Source organism: Amblyraja radiata, unplaced genomic scaffold (assembly GCF_010909765.2).
Source record: "Amblyraja radiata isolate CabotCenter1 unplaced genomic scaffold, sAmbRad1.1.pri scaffold_906_ctg1, whole genome shotgun sequence".
Taxonomy (NCBI): Eukaryota; Metazoa; Chordata; class Chondrichthyes; order Rajiformes; family Rajidae; genus Amblyraja; species Amblyraja radiata.
Window position 1 is genome coordinate 25,141 of NW_022630904.1, and position 19,194 is coordinate 44,334.

Sequence of the window (19,194 nt, forward strand, 5' to 3'; positions counted from 1 at the left end):
ATGGCGGTGCTGGCTCGAAGGGACGAATGGCCTACTCCTGCACCTATTGTCTATGCTTCTATGGACGACGCAGGTTATCTCTGCGTTATTTGGCTTATTCATACGGAACATTACCACAGTCCTTTCAGGTGAGGCAGAGATTCACTTGCACTTCCTCCAACCTCATCTACTGTATCCGCTGTTCCAGGTGTGGACTCCTGTATATCGGCGAGACCAAGCGCAGGCTCGGCGATCGTTTCGCTGAACCACTCCGCTCAGTCCGCCTCGGCCTACCTGATCTCCCAGTTGCTGAACACTTTAACTTCCCCTCCCATTCCCACACTGACATTTCTGTTCTGGGCCTCCCCCATTGCCAGAGTGAGGCCCAGTGCAAATTGGAGGAACAGCACCTCATATTTTGCTTGGGTAGCTTACACCCCAGCGGTATGAACATTGACTTCTCCAACTTCAAGTCCGTCCCTCTCCCACCCTGGTTCTCCGACTAGTTGCACTGTCCTCTTCATTAAATGTTACTGATTGTATGCCTCGTTGTCACCTTCCCCTCAGCAAACAATGATCCATTCTACACTTTCCTTGAACTCTTTGAACATTTTCACACCTCGTTCTTCCATATCTCTAGTCTCCCTCTCCAGTCTGAAAAAGGGTCTCGTCCCGAAACGTCACCCATTCCTTATCTCCAGAGATGCTGCCTGTCCCGCTGAGTCACTCCAGCATTTTGTGTCTATCTTCCATCTGCAGTTCCGTCCTAAACTTCCCCCATGAAGACATTTCTGAATTACACTCAGTGTAGGAGAGGTTTATCTTGTGGAGTCGGATAATACTGGAAGTACATCACACACGGAGAACCCGATGTTTGAATTCGTGACTTTAATGGAAATAAATAATATTTAGCTCTCCAACCAATCTTTATATGGAAGCTACAAAGTGTATGAACCAATTAATAAATCAAATCATGATAACTACCAGAATAATCAATTTAGCCGCAGTGAGTCTATATCAGTGATGCATGTATAACGCAAGGCCCACTGCGTCGGCTGCCAATGTGAAAATCCCACCATGTCTGTCTTGCTTAATCAATTTCCAATGCCAATTTCTAAATTTCCTCCAAGGAATTGAGGTTGGATTCATGTTGATATTTTTAGTCAGTTCCCGTGTAGCCTCTGCCAAACAATTATCCTCTCCCTTAACTTCAGAACAGCGGCATTTCCTGCTTCTCCGCATCCACGCCGTGCGTATAAAGATGAGCTGTACATGACTGGATTGGTGTGGAATATGAAACAGTTTATTAATATTTTGGAGGAGGAGGGGTGATCTTATTAGAGGTGTCTAAAATCATGAGGGTTGTGTAAAATCGTGACTGGATCGGGTAGATGGTTTTATGTTTTATGTTAAATTCTTCTTTAATGTGGCGTCTTACTTTTATTGGTGTGCTGCAAATGGCAACCCAAATGCCATTACACCAGAAATGATGTATGTGACAATAAATATCCTTTGTCCTTGTCCTTGGTAGTCGCACAGAATAGGGAATTGGGGAATCAAGGACCAGAGGACATGGGTTGGAGGTGAATTGGAAAAGATTTAGTAGGAATCTGAAGGGGTAACTTTTACACACGAGGGTGGTGGGTGTATGGAACGAGCTGCCTGATGAGGTAGTTGAGGCTGGGACTACCATAATGTTTTAGAGACAATTAGACAGGTACATGGATAGTAGGCAAAAATGCTGGAGAAACTCAGCGGGTGAGGCAGCATCTATGGAGCGAAGGAAATAGGCAATGTTTCGGTTGCCCTAAACGTTGCCTATTTCCTTCGCTCCATAGATGCTGCTGCACCCGCTGAGTTTCTCCAGCATTTTTGTCTACCTTCGATTTTTCCAGCATCTGCAGTTCCTTCTTAAACACAGGTACATGGATAGGGTAGGGTAGGTTTAGAGGGATATGGACCAAATGTGGGCAATAGACATTAGACAATAGACAATAGGTGCAGGAGTAGGCCATTCGGCCCTTCGAGCCAGCACCGCCATTCAATGTGATCATGGCTGATCATCCCCAATCAGTACCCCGTTCCTGCCTTCTCCCCACATCCCCTGACTCCGCTATTTTTAAGAGCCCTATCTAGCTCTCTCTTGAAAGCATCCAGAGAACCGGCCTACCACCGCCCTCTGAGGCAGAGAATTCCACAGACTCACCACTCTCTGTGAGAAAAAGTGTTTCCTCGTCTCCGTGGGCAGGTGGGACTAGTGTGGATGGGCCATGTTGGTCGGTGCGGCCAAGTTGGGCCGAAGGGCCTGTTTCCACGTTGTATCTCTCTCTGACTGTATGTATTCAGTTTATTATTGTGCCAGTGAAAGCCATGTTGTCGCATGCTATCCAGTCTGCAAAATGCTAATACATGATTACAATCGAGCTGTCCACAGTGCACAGATACAGGATAAAGGGAACAATGTTTAGAGCAAGATAGCTCACAATAAAGTCCGATTAAAGGTACCTCGAAGGTCTATTGTGCAGCGTTAAAGAGAGAACTAATATATTTGAAAACGTGTACAGAATTCCTGACCTGTTTCTGCCGCTGCATTGTAAGTCATTGCAGTCAAGAGCAAAATGATAGTGATAATTATCTGACAGAAATATGGTTCCTTTGTGACTTTCTAATTCAAACAGGGCCCTCCTCTGGTATGCTTATCTATTAGGCTCACACCACACTAATGCCTTCTCCGTTCTGTGAGGTGATATGTATCACCGCACAGCACCAGAGTGCAGTGCTCTGGATCAGGTACTGAAGAATGGGTCGGCTGGGCTTGTATTCACTGGAATTTAGAAGGATGAGAGGGCATCTTAAAGGAACATATAAAATTCTTAAGTTGATCGGACAGGCTACATGCAGGAAAAATGTTCCCCACATTGGGGGAGTCCAGAACCCAGGGGTCACAGTCTAAGAATAAGGGGTATGCCATTTAGGACTGAGATGAGGAAAAACGTTTTCACCCAGATTGTGAATTTGTGGAATTCTCTGCCACAGAGGGCAATGGAGGCCAATTCACTGGATGCATTTAAGAGAGAGTTAGATACAGCTCTTTGGGCTAAGGGAATCAAGGGATATGGGGAGAAAGCAGGAACCGGGTACTTATTTTGGATGATCATATTGAATGGCGGTGCTGGCTTGAAGGGCCGAATGGCCTACTCTTGCACCTATTTTCTATGTTTCTACTATTTTTTTAAGGCAGAGATAGATTCTGGATTAGTACAGGTGTCAGGGGTTATGGTGAGAAGGCAGGAGAATGGGGTTGAGAGGGAGAGATAGATCAGACATGATTGAATGGCGGAGTAGACTCGATGGGCCGAATGGCTTTATTCTGCTCCTAGAACTTATGAACTTTTGAATTGTGTTTTCATTTGTTTAAAAGTATTTCCAGTGTCGAGGTTGTTTAATTGTCATCGGTATTGTCAACGGAACAATAATTTAATTACTTAATGGACACAGAAAGCTTGTGAGTTTCGACCGTAGTTGAACAGGTACCATGATTTGACAATAGACAATAGGTGCAGGAGCGGGCCATTCGGCCCTCCGAGCCAGCACCGCCATTCAATGCGATCATGGCTCAACACCCACGATCAGTTGACCAGCTGCCCAAATGTTTCTCCAGCCATTTTATGGTCAGGTCTTGTGACAGCTGACAGATCATGTGTTGACCAGGATGGCACCTACTGGCAAATCAACTCCAGCAGATCTCCATAAGACAGGCACCTCCACTTCTTCTCAGATGGCCCATCAGCGCTGGCCATGCACTGCCTCCACTCGAATTGAATTGAATATTTTATTGTCGACGTGACAAGTCACGGTGAAATTCTTTGCTTGCGTACCCGCGGTATGCAAAGAGTCACCACATAAAGGCCGCTTACAAAGTTACAAACTCCGCGCCAGATCCCCCTTTGTTCTCCCCCACCCCCCCTCCCCACCCCCTCCCTCCACACCGGGTCCTCCATTGCCCATTGCTCTCCCCCCCCCTCCCTCATGGGGGTCCCCACCACGCGGGGTCCTGATTTGTTCCTTCCCCCGGCAGTGGCGTCCTCACTTCCACGTGTCCGTCCTCGTCCGTCGCTCGGCGCCATCGTTGACCGCCGCGCCGACCTCTCCACTAACGCCGCCGGGTCCTCTCCGGACGTCTCCGGGCGCTGACCCAGGCCCCAGCCGCGGGCTCCGGCCCATAATTCTACGGGTTGTGAGGCTGATGGCGCCAATGTGGGACCTGGTGGTGGAACCGTTGCTGCTTGATAGAGTGAATGTATGGGTAGTTAGGGATGCTGTCAGCGTCTTCCACCCTTTCACCGAGGCCTCCTTGTGCTCCCAGCAAGGACGCTGAAGGTTGGCAATAAATCCTGGATGCTCTTTCTCCATTTTGAGTGGGCAAGGGCCATAAATTCTTGCAAATTGATGAGAGATTAACATTGAGATCATCCTCAATGATTTAACTTGTCCTTCGTGAAGTGTCTCGGAGTGCAGTGCCTGTTTTGGGAGTCTGTATTCAGGCATAAAGGTAAAGCTTGGAGACACAAGGTGCTGCAGATGCGGAAATCTTGAGTAAAAAACAAATTTGTGGAGGAACTCAGCGGGTCTGGCAGCATCTGTGAGGGAATGGGCATCTGTGAGGTTTCAGGACGGGACCCTTCGTCAGTCAGATGGAGTAGGGGAGAGAAAGGTGGTAAAGAGAGGTGGGACTGGGGGCAAAGCCAGCTGCAGGCCCATTCTTTATCACTGCGGCATGTTGGCGCAGCGGTAGTGTTGCTGCCTTGCAGACACGGAGACCCAGGTTCGATCCCGACCACGGGTGCTGTCTGTACGGAGTTTGTACGTTCTCCCAGTGGGTTTTCTCCGAGATCTTCGGTTTCCTCCCACACTCCAAAGATTTGCAGGTGTGTAGGTTAATTGGCTTGGTGTAAGTGTAAATTGTCCCTAGTGTGTGTAGGATAGTGTTAATGTGCAGGGATCGCTGGTCAGTGCGGACTCGGTGGGCAGAAGGGCCTGTTTCCGTGCTGTATCTCTAAACTAAACTCAACTAAACATAATTCATGTCACCCATTTGTATTTTTTTAAGTTAAAGGTAGATAAAGATCTTAGGGCCAATGGAATCAAGGGATATGGGAAGAAAGCAGGAACGGGGTACTGATTTTGGATGATCAGCCATGATCACATTGAATGGCGGCCCTGGCTCGAAGGGCTGAATGGCCTACTCCTGCACCTATTTTCTATGTATATAATTGTATGGATTAAATATGCATTCCGTGTCCGGCATTTATATCAAGCAGATTATTGATCAATGACAATCAATGTCGTCATTGGAAGAGGAACACCAGCGGATTCCTTTCCATGTTGCCAGAGACCAACGTAAAAATTAAAATCCAGAACTCGGGAGGAGGTTTTCAATTGTCCCCTGCCATTGTTACAGATGGAGGCCCAATAGGCAGTGCTTACATCGCAGTGACCTATTCGAACAGTTTAGACATGTCCATTATGAGATTGAAGCTTAAGTGGTTTGTGAACATCGATTGAGTCCAATGTTTAGACAACAGATGGGAGAGTTTAATTTCAGAATGTGATTTTGATTGTGCTCTAGTTTGTTTTACTAATTGGATCTATTGCAGGCTAACTTGTAGTTTTATATTACTGCCATGTCGCACGGCTATTCATAGAGCTGTGTTAATTTACTATGATACTGCAGTAAAATATAATGCACTTGATTTTATTGAACTCATTCTATAAAAATAGGCGTTGATGAAGGGAGAGGATATTTGCAGGGGAATTGTGAAGTATTTGTCCAATCACAAATTCTGATGCTTTGAAAGTCAAATCTTGGGGATCAATTAATTTGGTCTTTTACTAATCAGTGGAAGCTGAATGAATGAATAATATTATAACATGTGGCGAAATTTATTTTTTTCAGTTTAGTTTATTGTCACGTGTACCGAGGTACAGTGAAAAGCTTTAGTTGTGTGCTGTCCAGTCAGCTGAAAGACAATGCATGATTACAGTGTTTACGAAGGAACTGCAGATGCTGGAAAATCGAAGGTAGACAAAAGTGCTGGAGAAACTCAGCGGGTGCAGCAGCATCTATGGAGCGAAGGTTTCCTTCGCTCCATAGATGCTGCTGCACCCGCTGAGTTTCTCCAGCACTTTTGCCTACCAATGCATGATTACAATCGAGCCATTTACAGTGGACAGATACATGATAAAGGGAATAACGTTCAGTGCAAGGTAAAGGCAGCAAAGTCCGATCAAAGATAGTCCGAGGGTCACCAAAGAGGTCGATGGTAGTTCAGGACCGCTCTCTGGTTGTGGCAGGGTGGTTCAGTTGCCTGATAACAGCCGGGAAGAAGGGGGTGGGAGATTGCAACCTTTACGAGGTCTGCCCTGTTTCGACGAATGCAATCAACCCGGTGTGCACAATCAAATAAGATCAAATAGAACAACTATTAGGCTGTGCACGCCATATGCAAGAAGAAGAAGAAGAAGAAGAAGAAGAAGATGGGAAGAAAAAATGTCGCTGTATCTGGAGGTGTGCGTTTTCACACTTCCGTGCCTTTTGCATGATGGGAGAGGGGAGAAGAGGGAGTAGCCATGGTGCGACTCGTCCTCGCAACGGGGATCCCTGGCGTCATAACGGGAACCAGTCAGCCGCGCCTGCGCAATTGGGGGCCATGGGTGAGTGGTGGAATACAGCCTTGGGGGAAGCGCCCAACGGGTCCGCACCCGGTCTAGTATAATATATTATTGCCTTTGGAGGCCATAATATGAAGACATATTGGTCTTGAGGTATATTTTGCGACATGCCTTTTCTAATTTTTAATTCTTTGCTACTTAAAATATATATTGGCTGTTTTAAATAAGTAGTGAAAAACTGGAATATATATATTCAATGTCAGCGCATTTGCATCATGTGATTTGTGGCTGAAGTCGATATATATCAATCCGTGATCCATGTTGTGTAAAGTGGACCCAATTGATAAGTGTGTGCATAAAAAACGAAACGTTATTTATAAAATGATCTATTACAAGCAACTAGGAGATGGTGTTTCCCAGGCAGACCAACCGAGCGCAAGTGTTCAGCGAGACGATTGCCTGGGATACACCATCTCCTAGCTGCCATCCATTTCAACTCCCATTCCCATTCCCACACTGACCTTTCCGTCCTGGGCCTCGTCCATTGCCAGAGTGAGGCCCAGCACAAATTGAAGGATCAGCACCTAGCGAGGGACAGTGGTGCTGCCCTACAGCGCCAGAGACATGGGCATGAGCGTCAAATTGCCTCATTTTAAATTACGTCCACTAACGCTCCCCTCCCCTCCCCTCCCCATTGCACCCTTCCTCCACCCTAGTTGTTGAAACCAGTTGGGATAGTCCCAGCCTCAACTACCTCCTCTGGCAGCTTGTTCCATACCTCCACCACCCTCTGTGGGAAAACGTTCCCCCTCAGATTCCTAATAAATCTTTTCCCCTTCACCTTAAACCTGTGTCCTCTGGTCCTCGATTCACCTACTCTGGGCAAGAGACTCTGTGCATCTACCCGATCTAATCCTCCCATGATCTCATACATCTCAATAAGAATACCCCTCATCCTCCTGCGCTCCAAGGAATAGAGCCCCAGCCTACTCCACCTCTCCCTATAGCTCCGGCCCTCTAGTCCTGGCAACATCCTCGTAAATTTTCTCTGTACCCTTCCCAGCTTGACAACTTCTTCCAGATAAAATCAAATTCCCTCCGGAGATTAAAAAACTATCGTATAAGTGTGGGAGGAAACCAAAGATCTCGGAGAAAACCCATAGATTTTGTTGCATAATGTTGCAAAAGATCTCAGAGAATGTAGAAACTCCGTACAGACAAGCACCTGTAGCCAGGATTGAACCCGTGTCTGTGGCGATTCTACCGCTGCGCCACAGTGCCGGCCGCGTAACTGGATTGGTAACTGAAAATGAAATTTGATGGATCAAATAGATATCAAGTTATCTTTCTTTTTTATTTTCAGACCCAAACAACGACAGGGGCAGTTCCACAACAAGCTCACAAAATGTACCGGAAGTGAAACACTTAACGGAAAGGCGACCTCATCCATTACTGGAATCCAGTTACCCACCAGAACTTCACAAATCATCACAGCACATGGAAAGAAGGGTTAATGACCGAGAGCAATCAACAGGCAGGAGGGAACACAGCAGACCAACCCATGAACACCACAACAAGACCTGGAACGACACTTCCAAAAGAAAAGAAAATGTACCTGGAAGGAGAAGGGACAGATCACCCGAGAGGAAGGAAAGAAGAGCAGAGAATGGGTACCACCAAAGACCACCCGACAGCGGTAGGGATGTAACGAGGATGACGGACCACAGCCTGGAACAGAATGGGCGATCGCTTGGCAGACGCACGGAACCATCCATTGACAGGAGGAAGAGGTCACCGGACAGGAGATGGGAGGACCAACCTGACCGGGGGAGGGACAATTCACCGGGCCGGAGAAACGAGAAGCCGTCGGAGAGGACGAGGGAGCGATCGGCACACTGGAAGAAAGATGCTGGGGCTGAGAGAAGGAGGGAGCGCTCGCCCGAGCGCAGGAGGCACAAGTCCCTCGACCCGAAAAGGGACAGGTCGCCCGAGAGGCGGAGCAAAGCTGAGGAGAGGTCCAAGCGCAGAGACGAGCATGGCGCGGAGAAAAGTGACTCTTCCAGAGGCCCTAGGCAGTCTCCACAGCCAAGAAGGAAGCCGTTTAGGGAGTACAGCACTGATCTTAGTATCTGAATCAAGAATTATGCACTGGACACGTCGGGTTCGCGCCCGAAAGGACCACGTGGGTTCTCTCAAACTATCCCAAAGGTGATGAAAGATCATCGGCTCGAAAGGAAAAAAAAAAAACAGAGGCCTACTGATGTGAAAAAAAGAATAAAGTGGACCCCAAACAAAAATAACTGTATATACGTCAGGAAAAAGTTAACAGGGAAATGTGCCTGACCCAACACATGCTAGGTTTGCTCAAAGGAGAAGAGTATTGGAATTACACGTCCAATGTAAGCCTTAACTGTATTATTGATTTTAGATAACTTGCCAGATATTTTGTTAGTTTAAGGGGTGTCTCCAACGTTGTAACGAAACCAGACGACATTAGCACAAAATTATTGCACTTTGTCGAAACAGTTTGCTGTTTTAATACTGAATATTTTTCTATGATCACGCAATGAGTTTGCAAAAAGCGTTCTAAGGCATCTGAAAGAAAACTGGTGGGTATGGCATTGTTTAAACTGGCGAGTAGCCGTGCAGATAGCACAGTCGGAAGAGCGAATGTCTAAGCTGGGAGGAATATGATCCACAACGCTGATATCGAGGGATGGATATGCTTTCACCATTCGGAAAAAAAAAAATGAAATAATTTAAAAGATTACGCAGACTCGAGCATCGTCTGTCAGCAGGCGGTGCGCTCAAACAAGCGACTTGTAACGTAGGTTTATTCGATAGATTTCTCTGCACCATTGCTTTGAAGGAAGAATGTAAGGTCTGCTGTGGTACTGATGGAGAATACAGGAAGAAGCTGCCTCACTGAGCCATGAAAGATACTCTTCATTATAGTCGAACCACTAAAGTAAACTGCATTCTGTGCTCCAGTGTGTACGTCTGTATTGTTCACATTCCCATCAACCAACACAACAAACAAGCTCTGTCACTGATATTTGCCATGCTCCTGTACAGAATTGTATGATTAACCATCATATGTACAAAGTTTAAATTGTAATTAATAGAGCCTGTTGCAAAATTATGCCTTTCCTGTAAAAAGAGTTAAACAAAAAAAACTAACGGCAAAACTAAATGTGAGGAATGTGATCATGTTTATATTTCGGAAATGGAACAAACTGATGTATGGGACATATTTTAATGATTCAGGTATATAAAACTCTTTTCAAAAGGAATACTATATCAGTAATTATTAAGTTTTTGTTCGTTTGGGAATCCTATTTCTCAATGGTGATCTTGCCTGTGTATTATAAAACACTTGTATGCGATCTGTGTTCTTTCTTGCAAATGTGCTTTCGACCTGATGTTCTGCTGTGTAGATTGAAAGCAGTAAATGGGCAAGTCTTTTTTTTTATATAACCTACTATGCATATATAAATACGACATTGTTCATAGCTTGACCCGTGTGGCAATATACATAGCATAAGTGTAGTAAGGTGCAGCAGGTAGTATTATTAATATATCCATGTAGCTTCCACCCAAGAAAGACCACGATGTATATGTAGCTACAAAAGAAGTCTGTGAATGCTATTTTTCTTATCAAATAAAGTTTTTCCATGCAAATTCAACAGTTTAGTGTTAGTGAGTCCAATGATGAGTTTGTTCTGTTATCTACCATTCAATCATCTCCCAAGCGATATTTTTGTAAGGTGCCCAAAACTAACTTTTTGAAGCTCTGTGCATGTTCCCTGTTTCCGCAGTCTATGTTATTGGACTATGTACACCTCCGATTTGCTGCCCTATCATTAAACAGTTGAAGGGTTGAAGTTGCCACAGAAAATTGGGATCTTTTAAAATACACAGGATTAATTAAAGGGAGACAAAAATGCTGGAGAAACTCAGCGGGTGAGGCAGCATCTATGGAGAGAAGGAATAGGCGACGTTTCAGGTCGAGACCCTTCTTAATGAGAGTTAGATAGAGCTGTTACTGAGAGTTAGATAGAGCTCTAGGGGCTAGTGGAATCAAGGGATATGGGGAGAAGGCAGGCATGGGTTATTGATTGGGGACGATCAACCATGATCACAAAGAATGGTGGTGCTGGCTCGAAGGGGCGAATGGCCTCCTCCTGTACCTATTTTCTATGTTTTCAGACCCTTCTTCAAACTTTCAGACCCGAAACGTCGCCTATTCCTTCTCTCCATAGATGCTGCCTCACCCGATGAGTGTCTCCAGCATTTTTGTCCACCTTTGATTTTTCCAGCATTTGCAGTTCCTTCTTAAACAGGTTTAATCAAGGCGAAGGGGAAAAGATGTTAAAGGAATCTGAGGGGTAACTTTTTCCACACAAAGGGTGGTGGGTGTATGGAACGAGCTGCCAGAGGAGGTAGTTGAGGCTGGGACTATCCCAACGTTTAAGAAACAGTTAGACAGGTACGTGGATAGGACAGGTTTGGAGGGATATGGACCAAGCGCAGGCAGGTGGGACTAGTGTAGCTGGGACATGATGGCCGGTGTGGGCAAGTTGGGCCGAAGGGCCTGTTTCCACACTGTATCACTCTATGACTCTGTAACCCTGGCAACCGTCTTCAACCCTATTTAAGCTCAATATTTGTTGACTTGCGTGCGGGCGGTGGCGAATGTGCTGCAGGTTTCTATCAGCGGTGGCTTTCACTAAAGCTGTAAACCATTTCTCGCACGATACGGATCTGACGCCGGCTCCTATAGTTCTGCACAGCGGTCTTGTCATCATTGATCACAGTTGGTGTTGCGCGCGTGGCTTCCTGGTCTGAAGCCGATCTGACTCTAACTGTTTGTAAGATTGTTAAGGGCTTGGACACACTAGAGGCAGGAAACATGTTCCCAATGTTGGGGGAGTCCAGAACCAGGGGCCACAGTTTAAGAATAAGGGGTAAGCCATTTAGAACGGAGACGAGGAAACACTTTTTCTCACAGAGAGTTGTGAGTCTGTGGAATTCTCTGCCTCAGAGGGTGGTGGAAGCAGGTTCTCTGGATGCTTTCAAGAGAGAGCTAGATAGGGCTCTTAAAGATAGTGGAGTCAGGGGATATGGGGAGAAGGCAGGAACGGGGTACTGATTGGGGATGATCAGCCATGCACACACACAGGCAAAGGTGGGTGAAGTGTCTTGCCCAAGGACACAACGACAGTATGCACTCCAAGCGGGATTCGAACCAGCTACCTTCCGGTTGCCAGCCGAACACTTAGCCCATTGTGCCATCTGTCATCCCTGAATGGTGGTGCTGGCTCGAAGGGCCGAATGGCCTACTCCTGCACCTATTGTCTATTGCCTATTGTTCCCTGTTATCATAATTTGAACTCTCACAACGTTGGTCATTTCCGATGGCGGTGTGGGAACATTGTTAACAAATTTGGAAGGAATTAACGATGGCCCGATTGAACACAAACCAGCTTTGAGAAGAAATAAACCAGTTCAGGACTTTTGAATTGTTTTCTTGGTTTGTGAATATACAGCCCGTGTCAATTACTTCACCGTGGTATATGCCCTGGGTAAAATGGATTCTTAATCCAACCATCCATATTGTTCGAAGGTTTTCCTTTGTCGAATGACCACACGATAACTGAAAGAACTGCGACACCAAGAATCACCGTGACAAAGGTACAGAAAGATGTGCAAAGTTTAAATGGCATTTTATCAAATCTGATCTCAATGCGTGAGATTACCCTCAGCATTTATACGGTGCGGACTTGTATGAAGACCACATATACTTCACATGATTTATTGACAAACTTAAATCACGGTGGCGCAGCGGTAGAGTTGACGCCTTAAGGGCCTGTCCCACTTACGCGCCCTTTACAGGCGACTGCCGGCACCCGTGACAGGTCGCCGAAATTTTCAACGTGTTGAAAATTCAGCGGCGACCAGAAAGACGCTACGACTCTTTGGAGACCTCTCACGACCATAGGAGACCTCTCGAGACCGTGTAAAGGTCACATAAGTGTGACAGGCCCTTCACAGCGCCAGAGACCCGGGTTCCATCCCGACAGACAATGGGTGTTGTCGTACGGAGTTTGTACGTTCTCCCTGCGACCATGTGGGTTTGCTCCCACCCGCCAAAGACGTACAGGTTTTGTAGGTTAATTGGCTTCGGTAAAATTGTAAATTGTCCCTGGTGTGCGTGGGATACTGCTAGTGTACGGGGATTGCTAGCAGACAAAAAATGCTGGAGAAACTCAGCGGGTGAGGCAGCATCTATGGAGAGAAGGAATGGTCGGCACAGACTCCATGGGCCAAAGGGCCTGTTTCTGTGCTGTATTTCTAAACTAAACGGATGGTGGGACTAATAATGTGATGTCCCTGTCCCACTTAGGAAACCTGAACGGAAACCTCTGGAGACTTTGCGCCCCACCCAAGGTTTCCGTGCGGTTCCCGGAGGTTTTTGTCAGTCTCCCTACCTGCTTCCACTACCTGCAACCTCCGACAACCACCTGCAACCTCCGGGAACCGCACGGAAACCTTGGGTGGGGCGCAAAGAGTCCAGAGGTTTCCGTTCAGGTTTCCTAAGTGGGACAGGGGCATTAAACCGGAGAATAGAACACGGCAACTAAAAGATAAACAGCAACCAGATTAATATCTGCAATTGGTCATTTCTCCCCTCAGGTTTTGATTTCTGAATGAACAAGGTCTGAATATATGAGTGCGAGATTTTATTTATCCACAGTGCATTAGCAATAAGAGGGAATGATCCATGTGCTTTGGGTAGAGAGGCTTCATGCACAGTTTCATGCAGGATAATTGCTTAGCCGTCTAGTTTAGAAGAGTGTTCACATACAACGTCAGTCAATAATGTAGAAATGGGAGCAGGTTAGGTTGTTAGGGCTCTTAAAACCTACTCGCTCATTCAGTCCATATTCCTGCTTCAGCCCCCATTTATTTTATTTGTTCGTTCAATACAGGCATTGTTGGCAAAACTAGGATTTATTACTCCATAACTGTCTGTGTAAAGTGGGAGAGGAACTGGTTCCTATAAACTACTGCAGCCTTCCTGAGAAAGATTCCCTCCGAGTGCTGTGGAATAAGACGTTCCAGGAGGCTAATACAAGTTCAGTTCAGTCTATTGTCACGTGTACCGAGGTACAGTGAAAAGCTTTTGTAGCATGCTAACCAGTCAGCAGAAAGACAATACATGATTACCATCGAGCAATTTACAGTGTACGGATAAATGATGAGGGAATAACATTTAGTGCAGGGTAAACTTAAAGCCAGCAAACTCCGATCAAGGATGAATGAATGAATAAGTTTATTGGCCAGGTATTCACATACAAGGAATTTGCATTGATGCTCCGCCCGCAAGTGACAACATGACATACAGTGACAGTTGGGAATGACACATAAAACATTAAACATTAATAATAAAACATTAGGTACACAAAAAAGCTGGAGAAACTCAGCGGGTGCAGCAGCATCTATGGAGCGAAGGATAACACATTGTTGATTAAACGTGAATTAAATAAAATACGGGAGCAAAAGGAGGCTACAGATTTTTGGTTATTGAGTAGAGCTACTACTCGTGGAAAAAAGCTGTTTTTATGTCTGGCTGTGGCAGCTTTGACAGTCCGGAGTCCGAGGGTCACCAATGAGGTAGATATTAGTTCAAGACTGCTCTCTGGTTGTGGTAGGATGATTCAGCTGCCTGATAACAGTTGGGAAGAAACTTTAGACTTTTCTACTTTAGAGGTACAGTTTGGAAATAGGCCCCTCGGTCCGCCCCGTGTCCGCTCCGACCAGCGATCACCCCGTACACAAGCACTATCTTACGCATTAGGGACAATTTCACAAACTACCGCAGCCAATTCATCCACAAATCAGTATGGACAAAACACTTGGACAGGTACATGGATAGGACAGGTTTAGAGTAATATGTGCCAAACGCTGACAGGTGGGACTAGTCCAGATGGGACATGTTGGTCGTTGTGGGTAGGTTGCCGAAGGGCCTGTTTGCACACACGCTATGACTCTAGAAGCATGTTCATAAGTGATGGGAGCAGAATTAGGCCAATCGGCCTATCAAGTCTACTCCACCATTCAATCATGGCTGATCTATCTTTCCCTCTCAATCCCATTCTCCTGCCTTCTCCCCGTAGCCACTGACGCCCGTACTATCAATCTCTGCCTTAAAAAAAATGCATTGATTTGGCCTCCATGGCCATCTGTGGAAATGAATTCCACAGATTCACCACCCTCTGACAAGAAATTCCTCCTCATCTCCTTCCTAAAAAGGTAAGTCCCTTTATTCTGAGGCTCTGGCCTCTGGTCCTAGACTCTCCCACTAAAGGGAACATCCTCTCTGCATCCACTCTATCCTGGCCTTTCACTATTCAATGGCTATGGGTTACCCCAGGTATACTGCTTAACCTGTACATACAAAAGACAGTCTGTGACATAAAAGCAACATTTTGAAGCTGATTTGCTTTGCCCGCGTGGAAATTTCAGTGCATAGCTATAGATAAAAGTTACATTTAAAAAAAAATCTATTTTCACACCTTTGAACGTCTGTTGTTACCAGAAGGATTGGGATTCACTCTAAAGGGCCTGTCCCACTTGGCGAATTTTTCAGCGACTGTCGGCGTCATATCAGTGTCGCCGAAAGATTTTGAACGTCTCAAAATCCAGCGGAGACAAAAAAAACCGTTGCGACACTTGAAAAAACACAGCGCGTCAATATGTCATCACTCGGCGAAGTTTTCGGTCGGAGAAAACCCACCTCAGCTGTATCCAGCTATCACCTGCCAGGCTTTGTCCCCTACACCCCTCCCTCCACTACAATCAGTCTGTAGAAAGTTCCCGACCCAAAACGTCGCCTATCCACGCCCTCCATGAACGGAGCCACCGAGATGCTCCAGCACTTTGTAACTTTTCCGCAACTTGAGAAAGAAATATTTGAACATCGGGCCAGGGTTAATACAGACGAGATCATCTATTGAGAGCAGGGGTTACACTCAGGTAATTGGAGGGCTGTGGACATTTATTGCGTTTCGGATTTTCAGACAATATCCAGTTTTCGGTCGGGAAAATACGTCAGTCAATGATGTCAGCAGCCGTCGAAAGAATCACCATGTGGGACTGGCCCTTAATTAGCAAGTACAGAATTGGAATGAAAACTATCTCTGGTGTTTAATGTTCCTCATTTTTTAGATTCTATCGGAAGTACATTCCGTCTAATGAAGAACAAATGTGGCCCAAATTATTCCATTAACCAATAATTCACTTATAATGCAACTATGATCCTCTAATGTGCATGGCTTCCCAGAATACTCTGTGATTAACTACAGTTAGTGGTTCGTTTAACTGTTGCATCTATATTTCTTGTAATTAAGGTAATTGCATAGACAATTATCTGCAGGTTGTGAGATCAATCCTTAGGAATTCACGGCACTGATGCAGGACATCGCTGGTGTTTGTAGTTCACTGAGTGTCCTGCCTTCTTGTCACCACGGCAACACATTCTTTTCCTGCGCTTATCTACTTTCCTCTTAAATGTGTTTGCGTTCATTATGGGTCGACACAAATAGCTGGAGTAACTCAGCGGGTGAGGCAGCATCTCTGGAGAGAAGGAATGGGCGAAACTACCCGAAACCTCGCCCATTCCGTCTCTCCAGAGATGCTGCCTCACCCGCTGAGTTACTCCAGCATTTTGTGTCTACCTTCGATTTAAACCGGGATCTGCAGTTCTTTCTTACACATCTTATACTTTAATCATGGTTCCCCTCCAACCTTGCCACCTTGAACAAATGTCTACAGCTCATAGGCAAGTGCCTCATGTGCCACACACACGAGTTCACGATCCACACAATGTTTTCCTCGAACTTTGTCCCCTTTGATCTCTCCTTTTCACACCTTGCCCTTCCATATCTCTACTTTCTCTCGGTCCGAAGAATTGTCTCGACTCGAAAAGTCGCCCATTTCTTCTCTCCAGAGATGCTGCCTGTGCCACTGAGTTAAGGGTCTGTCCCACTTGGCTATTTTTTCGGCGACTGCCGGCAACATTAACTGACGTATCAGGTCACCGTAAAATTCGTGGCATGACGCGGCGTGATGCGCGTGATGACGTATTGACGAGCGGTGTTTTTTCAAGTGTCGCAACATTATTTTTTTTTTAATGATTTTATTTATTAGAAGTAGTGTACATTACAATAGTATAAGCCAAAAATAACATAATACATTCCCTGTAACACTTCATATTTTAAACTTTAAAAAGCAGAAAAGTAAAGAGAGGAAAATAGGATAGTAAGTGTGTGAAAGAGTGATCAAAAGGGACCCTTAAACACGAAAAATTCGAGAAAGGATTAAGAAGCAAGCCATAGAAAAAGAAAAAGAGGTAAAGCAAACAGAAGATATATTAAAAGTTAAAAAAAGAGATAAAAGGGATATACCAACTTCGTATTTTTCCTCCCCCCTCACCAGGTCCTGAAACCATTTATTTTCAGAATTCTGTTGCACCTTATACTTGTCGGAAGTTGATAAATGGAGACCAAATATTTTGGAAATGGTCTGGTTTGCCTGCTAGAAGGAATCTCATATCTTCCAGGTGTAGCATTTCGAACATTTTTTTTGTTGCCGCTGGATTTTGAAATGTTCAAAACCTTTTGGCAACACTGATATGATGCTGGCAGTCGCCAAAAAAATCGCCAAGTGGGACAGGGCCCATACGCCAGCATTTGGTGTTTATCCAGCAGTTCCTTCCTACTCAAATGAGAGATGTCGTTCATTTTTTGTGTGGTTCCCTGGATTTTTCTTCGTCTCTCAGTTACTTGAAAACAAAACTGTCTTAAGAAGTTAAGATTCCCGAACGGGATCAAGGATGGGAGGCCGGGTGGTGCAGTGGTAGAGTTGCTGCCTTACAGCGCCAGGCACCCGGGTTCGATCCTGACTGCGGGTGCTGTCTGTACGGAGTTTGTACGTTCTCCCCCATGACCATATTTGTTTTCTCCGGTTTCCTCCTACACTCCGACTGTTGATCCCAGTTCTTTTATCCCCCCCCCCTCCCTCCCCCAGTCTGGGTCAGTAAAACACTGATTCGAATACTGTAGTCCAAACCATTTATTCACTGCGGGGCCGATTCCAGATCCACTCACGTGAGCCCGCACCGGTCTCGCGCAGACAGAAGAGGAAAGAGAAACGACGCTCCCCAACGAATCGATCTATTTATACAGATATACAGTGGCGAGTAAACCAATGGCGGGAATGAACAGAGGGAGGCTACCCCCTAGCCCAATCGCAGATACCGGCGGGAAAATACAGTGGGAGGCAACCCTTTAGCCCAATTACAGATATATAACAGTTGTCACGACCCAGACAGAGAGAGAAGCGAGTGTCACCAAACTTCTGAATTCTCTGGGGTGGAACCCTCTCCAAGACAGACGTGAAGCTCACCGTTTGACCTGTTTTTACAAAATGTTAAATGGTCAGCTCGACATAGATTACAAGACCTACACCGACCCCAAACCAATTAGGAGCAGACGAGGGCATTCGATCCAATTTGTGATCCCAGCTACAAAGACAGATGTGTACAGCAATTTGTTCTTCCCCCGCACAATTAAAGCATGGAATAATCTCCACCCAACTATAGTTACCCAACCAGATGCAACTAAATTTAAAGTAGCTCTTTCTTCCCAATAACCCTTTCTGGCTTAATCCCTCCCTCCACCACCTCCAGTTTAAATTCCATTTGGAATATTTTGGAGAACCAAGGAACCAAGAATTACCCTACAAACAAACCTGTACGTCTTTGGAGTGTGGGAGGAAACTGAAGATCTCGAAAAAAAAACCCATGCGGAGCAACGTACAAACTCCGAAACAGACAGCAAACTGCAGTCAGGATCGAACCCGGGTGTCTGGTGCTGTGAGGCAGGAACTCTACCGCTGCGCCACTGTGCTGCTGTACTAATTAGAAAAAAATGGGATGAAATACTGCTTCACATGGATGGTCCTTTTGGGACCTTGACCGGTGAGAAAGAAGGAGGTAAAAGGATAGATGCTCCATATCCTGCATATCCTGGGATAGTGGTGTTCTTGATGGATACGGAAAGGATTCTAGCTTAGGTCAGTTTATTCTCTCATGTACCGAGTTATTTGTTGCGTGCTATCCAGTCAGTGGAAAGACTATCAGTGTACAGATACAGATTAAAGGGAATGATGTTCGGTGGAAGATAATGTCCAGTAAAGTCTGATTGAAGATAGTCCGAGGGTCTCCAATGAGGTCGATGGTAGCTCAGGACTGCTCTCCAGTTGGTGGTGGGATGGTTCAGTTGCCTGATAACAGCTGGGAAGAAACTGTACCTGAATCTGGAGGTGTGCGTTTTAACACTTCTGTACCTCTTGCCCGATGGGAGAGGGGAGAAGAGGAGTGGCCGGGGTGAGACTGGCCCTTGATTATGCTGGTGTTCGCAGTGATGGGTTAGCCGTGAAGACGATGGACCTAGTAATGGAAGTAAATGAATGACTAGG

At 45.8% G+C, this 19,194-nt stretch overlaps 1 protein-coding gene across 1 annotated transcript in view; it reads left to right on the forward strand.

Moving 5' to 3' along the window:
* LOC116970460 (membrane-associated guanylate kinase, WW and PDZ domain-containing protein 1-like) overlaps window positions 1-10,337 on the forward strand; it is a gene marked incomplete at its 5' end in the record, with an annotated part of 34,308 nt that extends 23,971 nt beyond the window's left edge. Inside the window, one exon of the mRNA XM_033017098.1 lies at window positions 8,015-10,337. Within this exon, the coding sequence (XP_032872989.1) occupies window positions 8,015-8,784 (770 nt within the window). The remainder of the gene's footprint in view (window positions 1-8,014) is intronic.
* Between the last annotated feature and the right edge of the window lie 8,857 nt (window positions 10,338-19,194).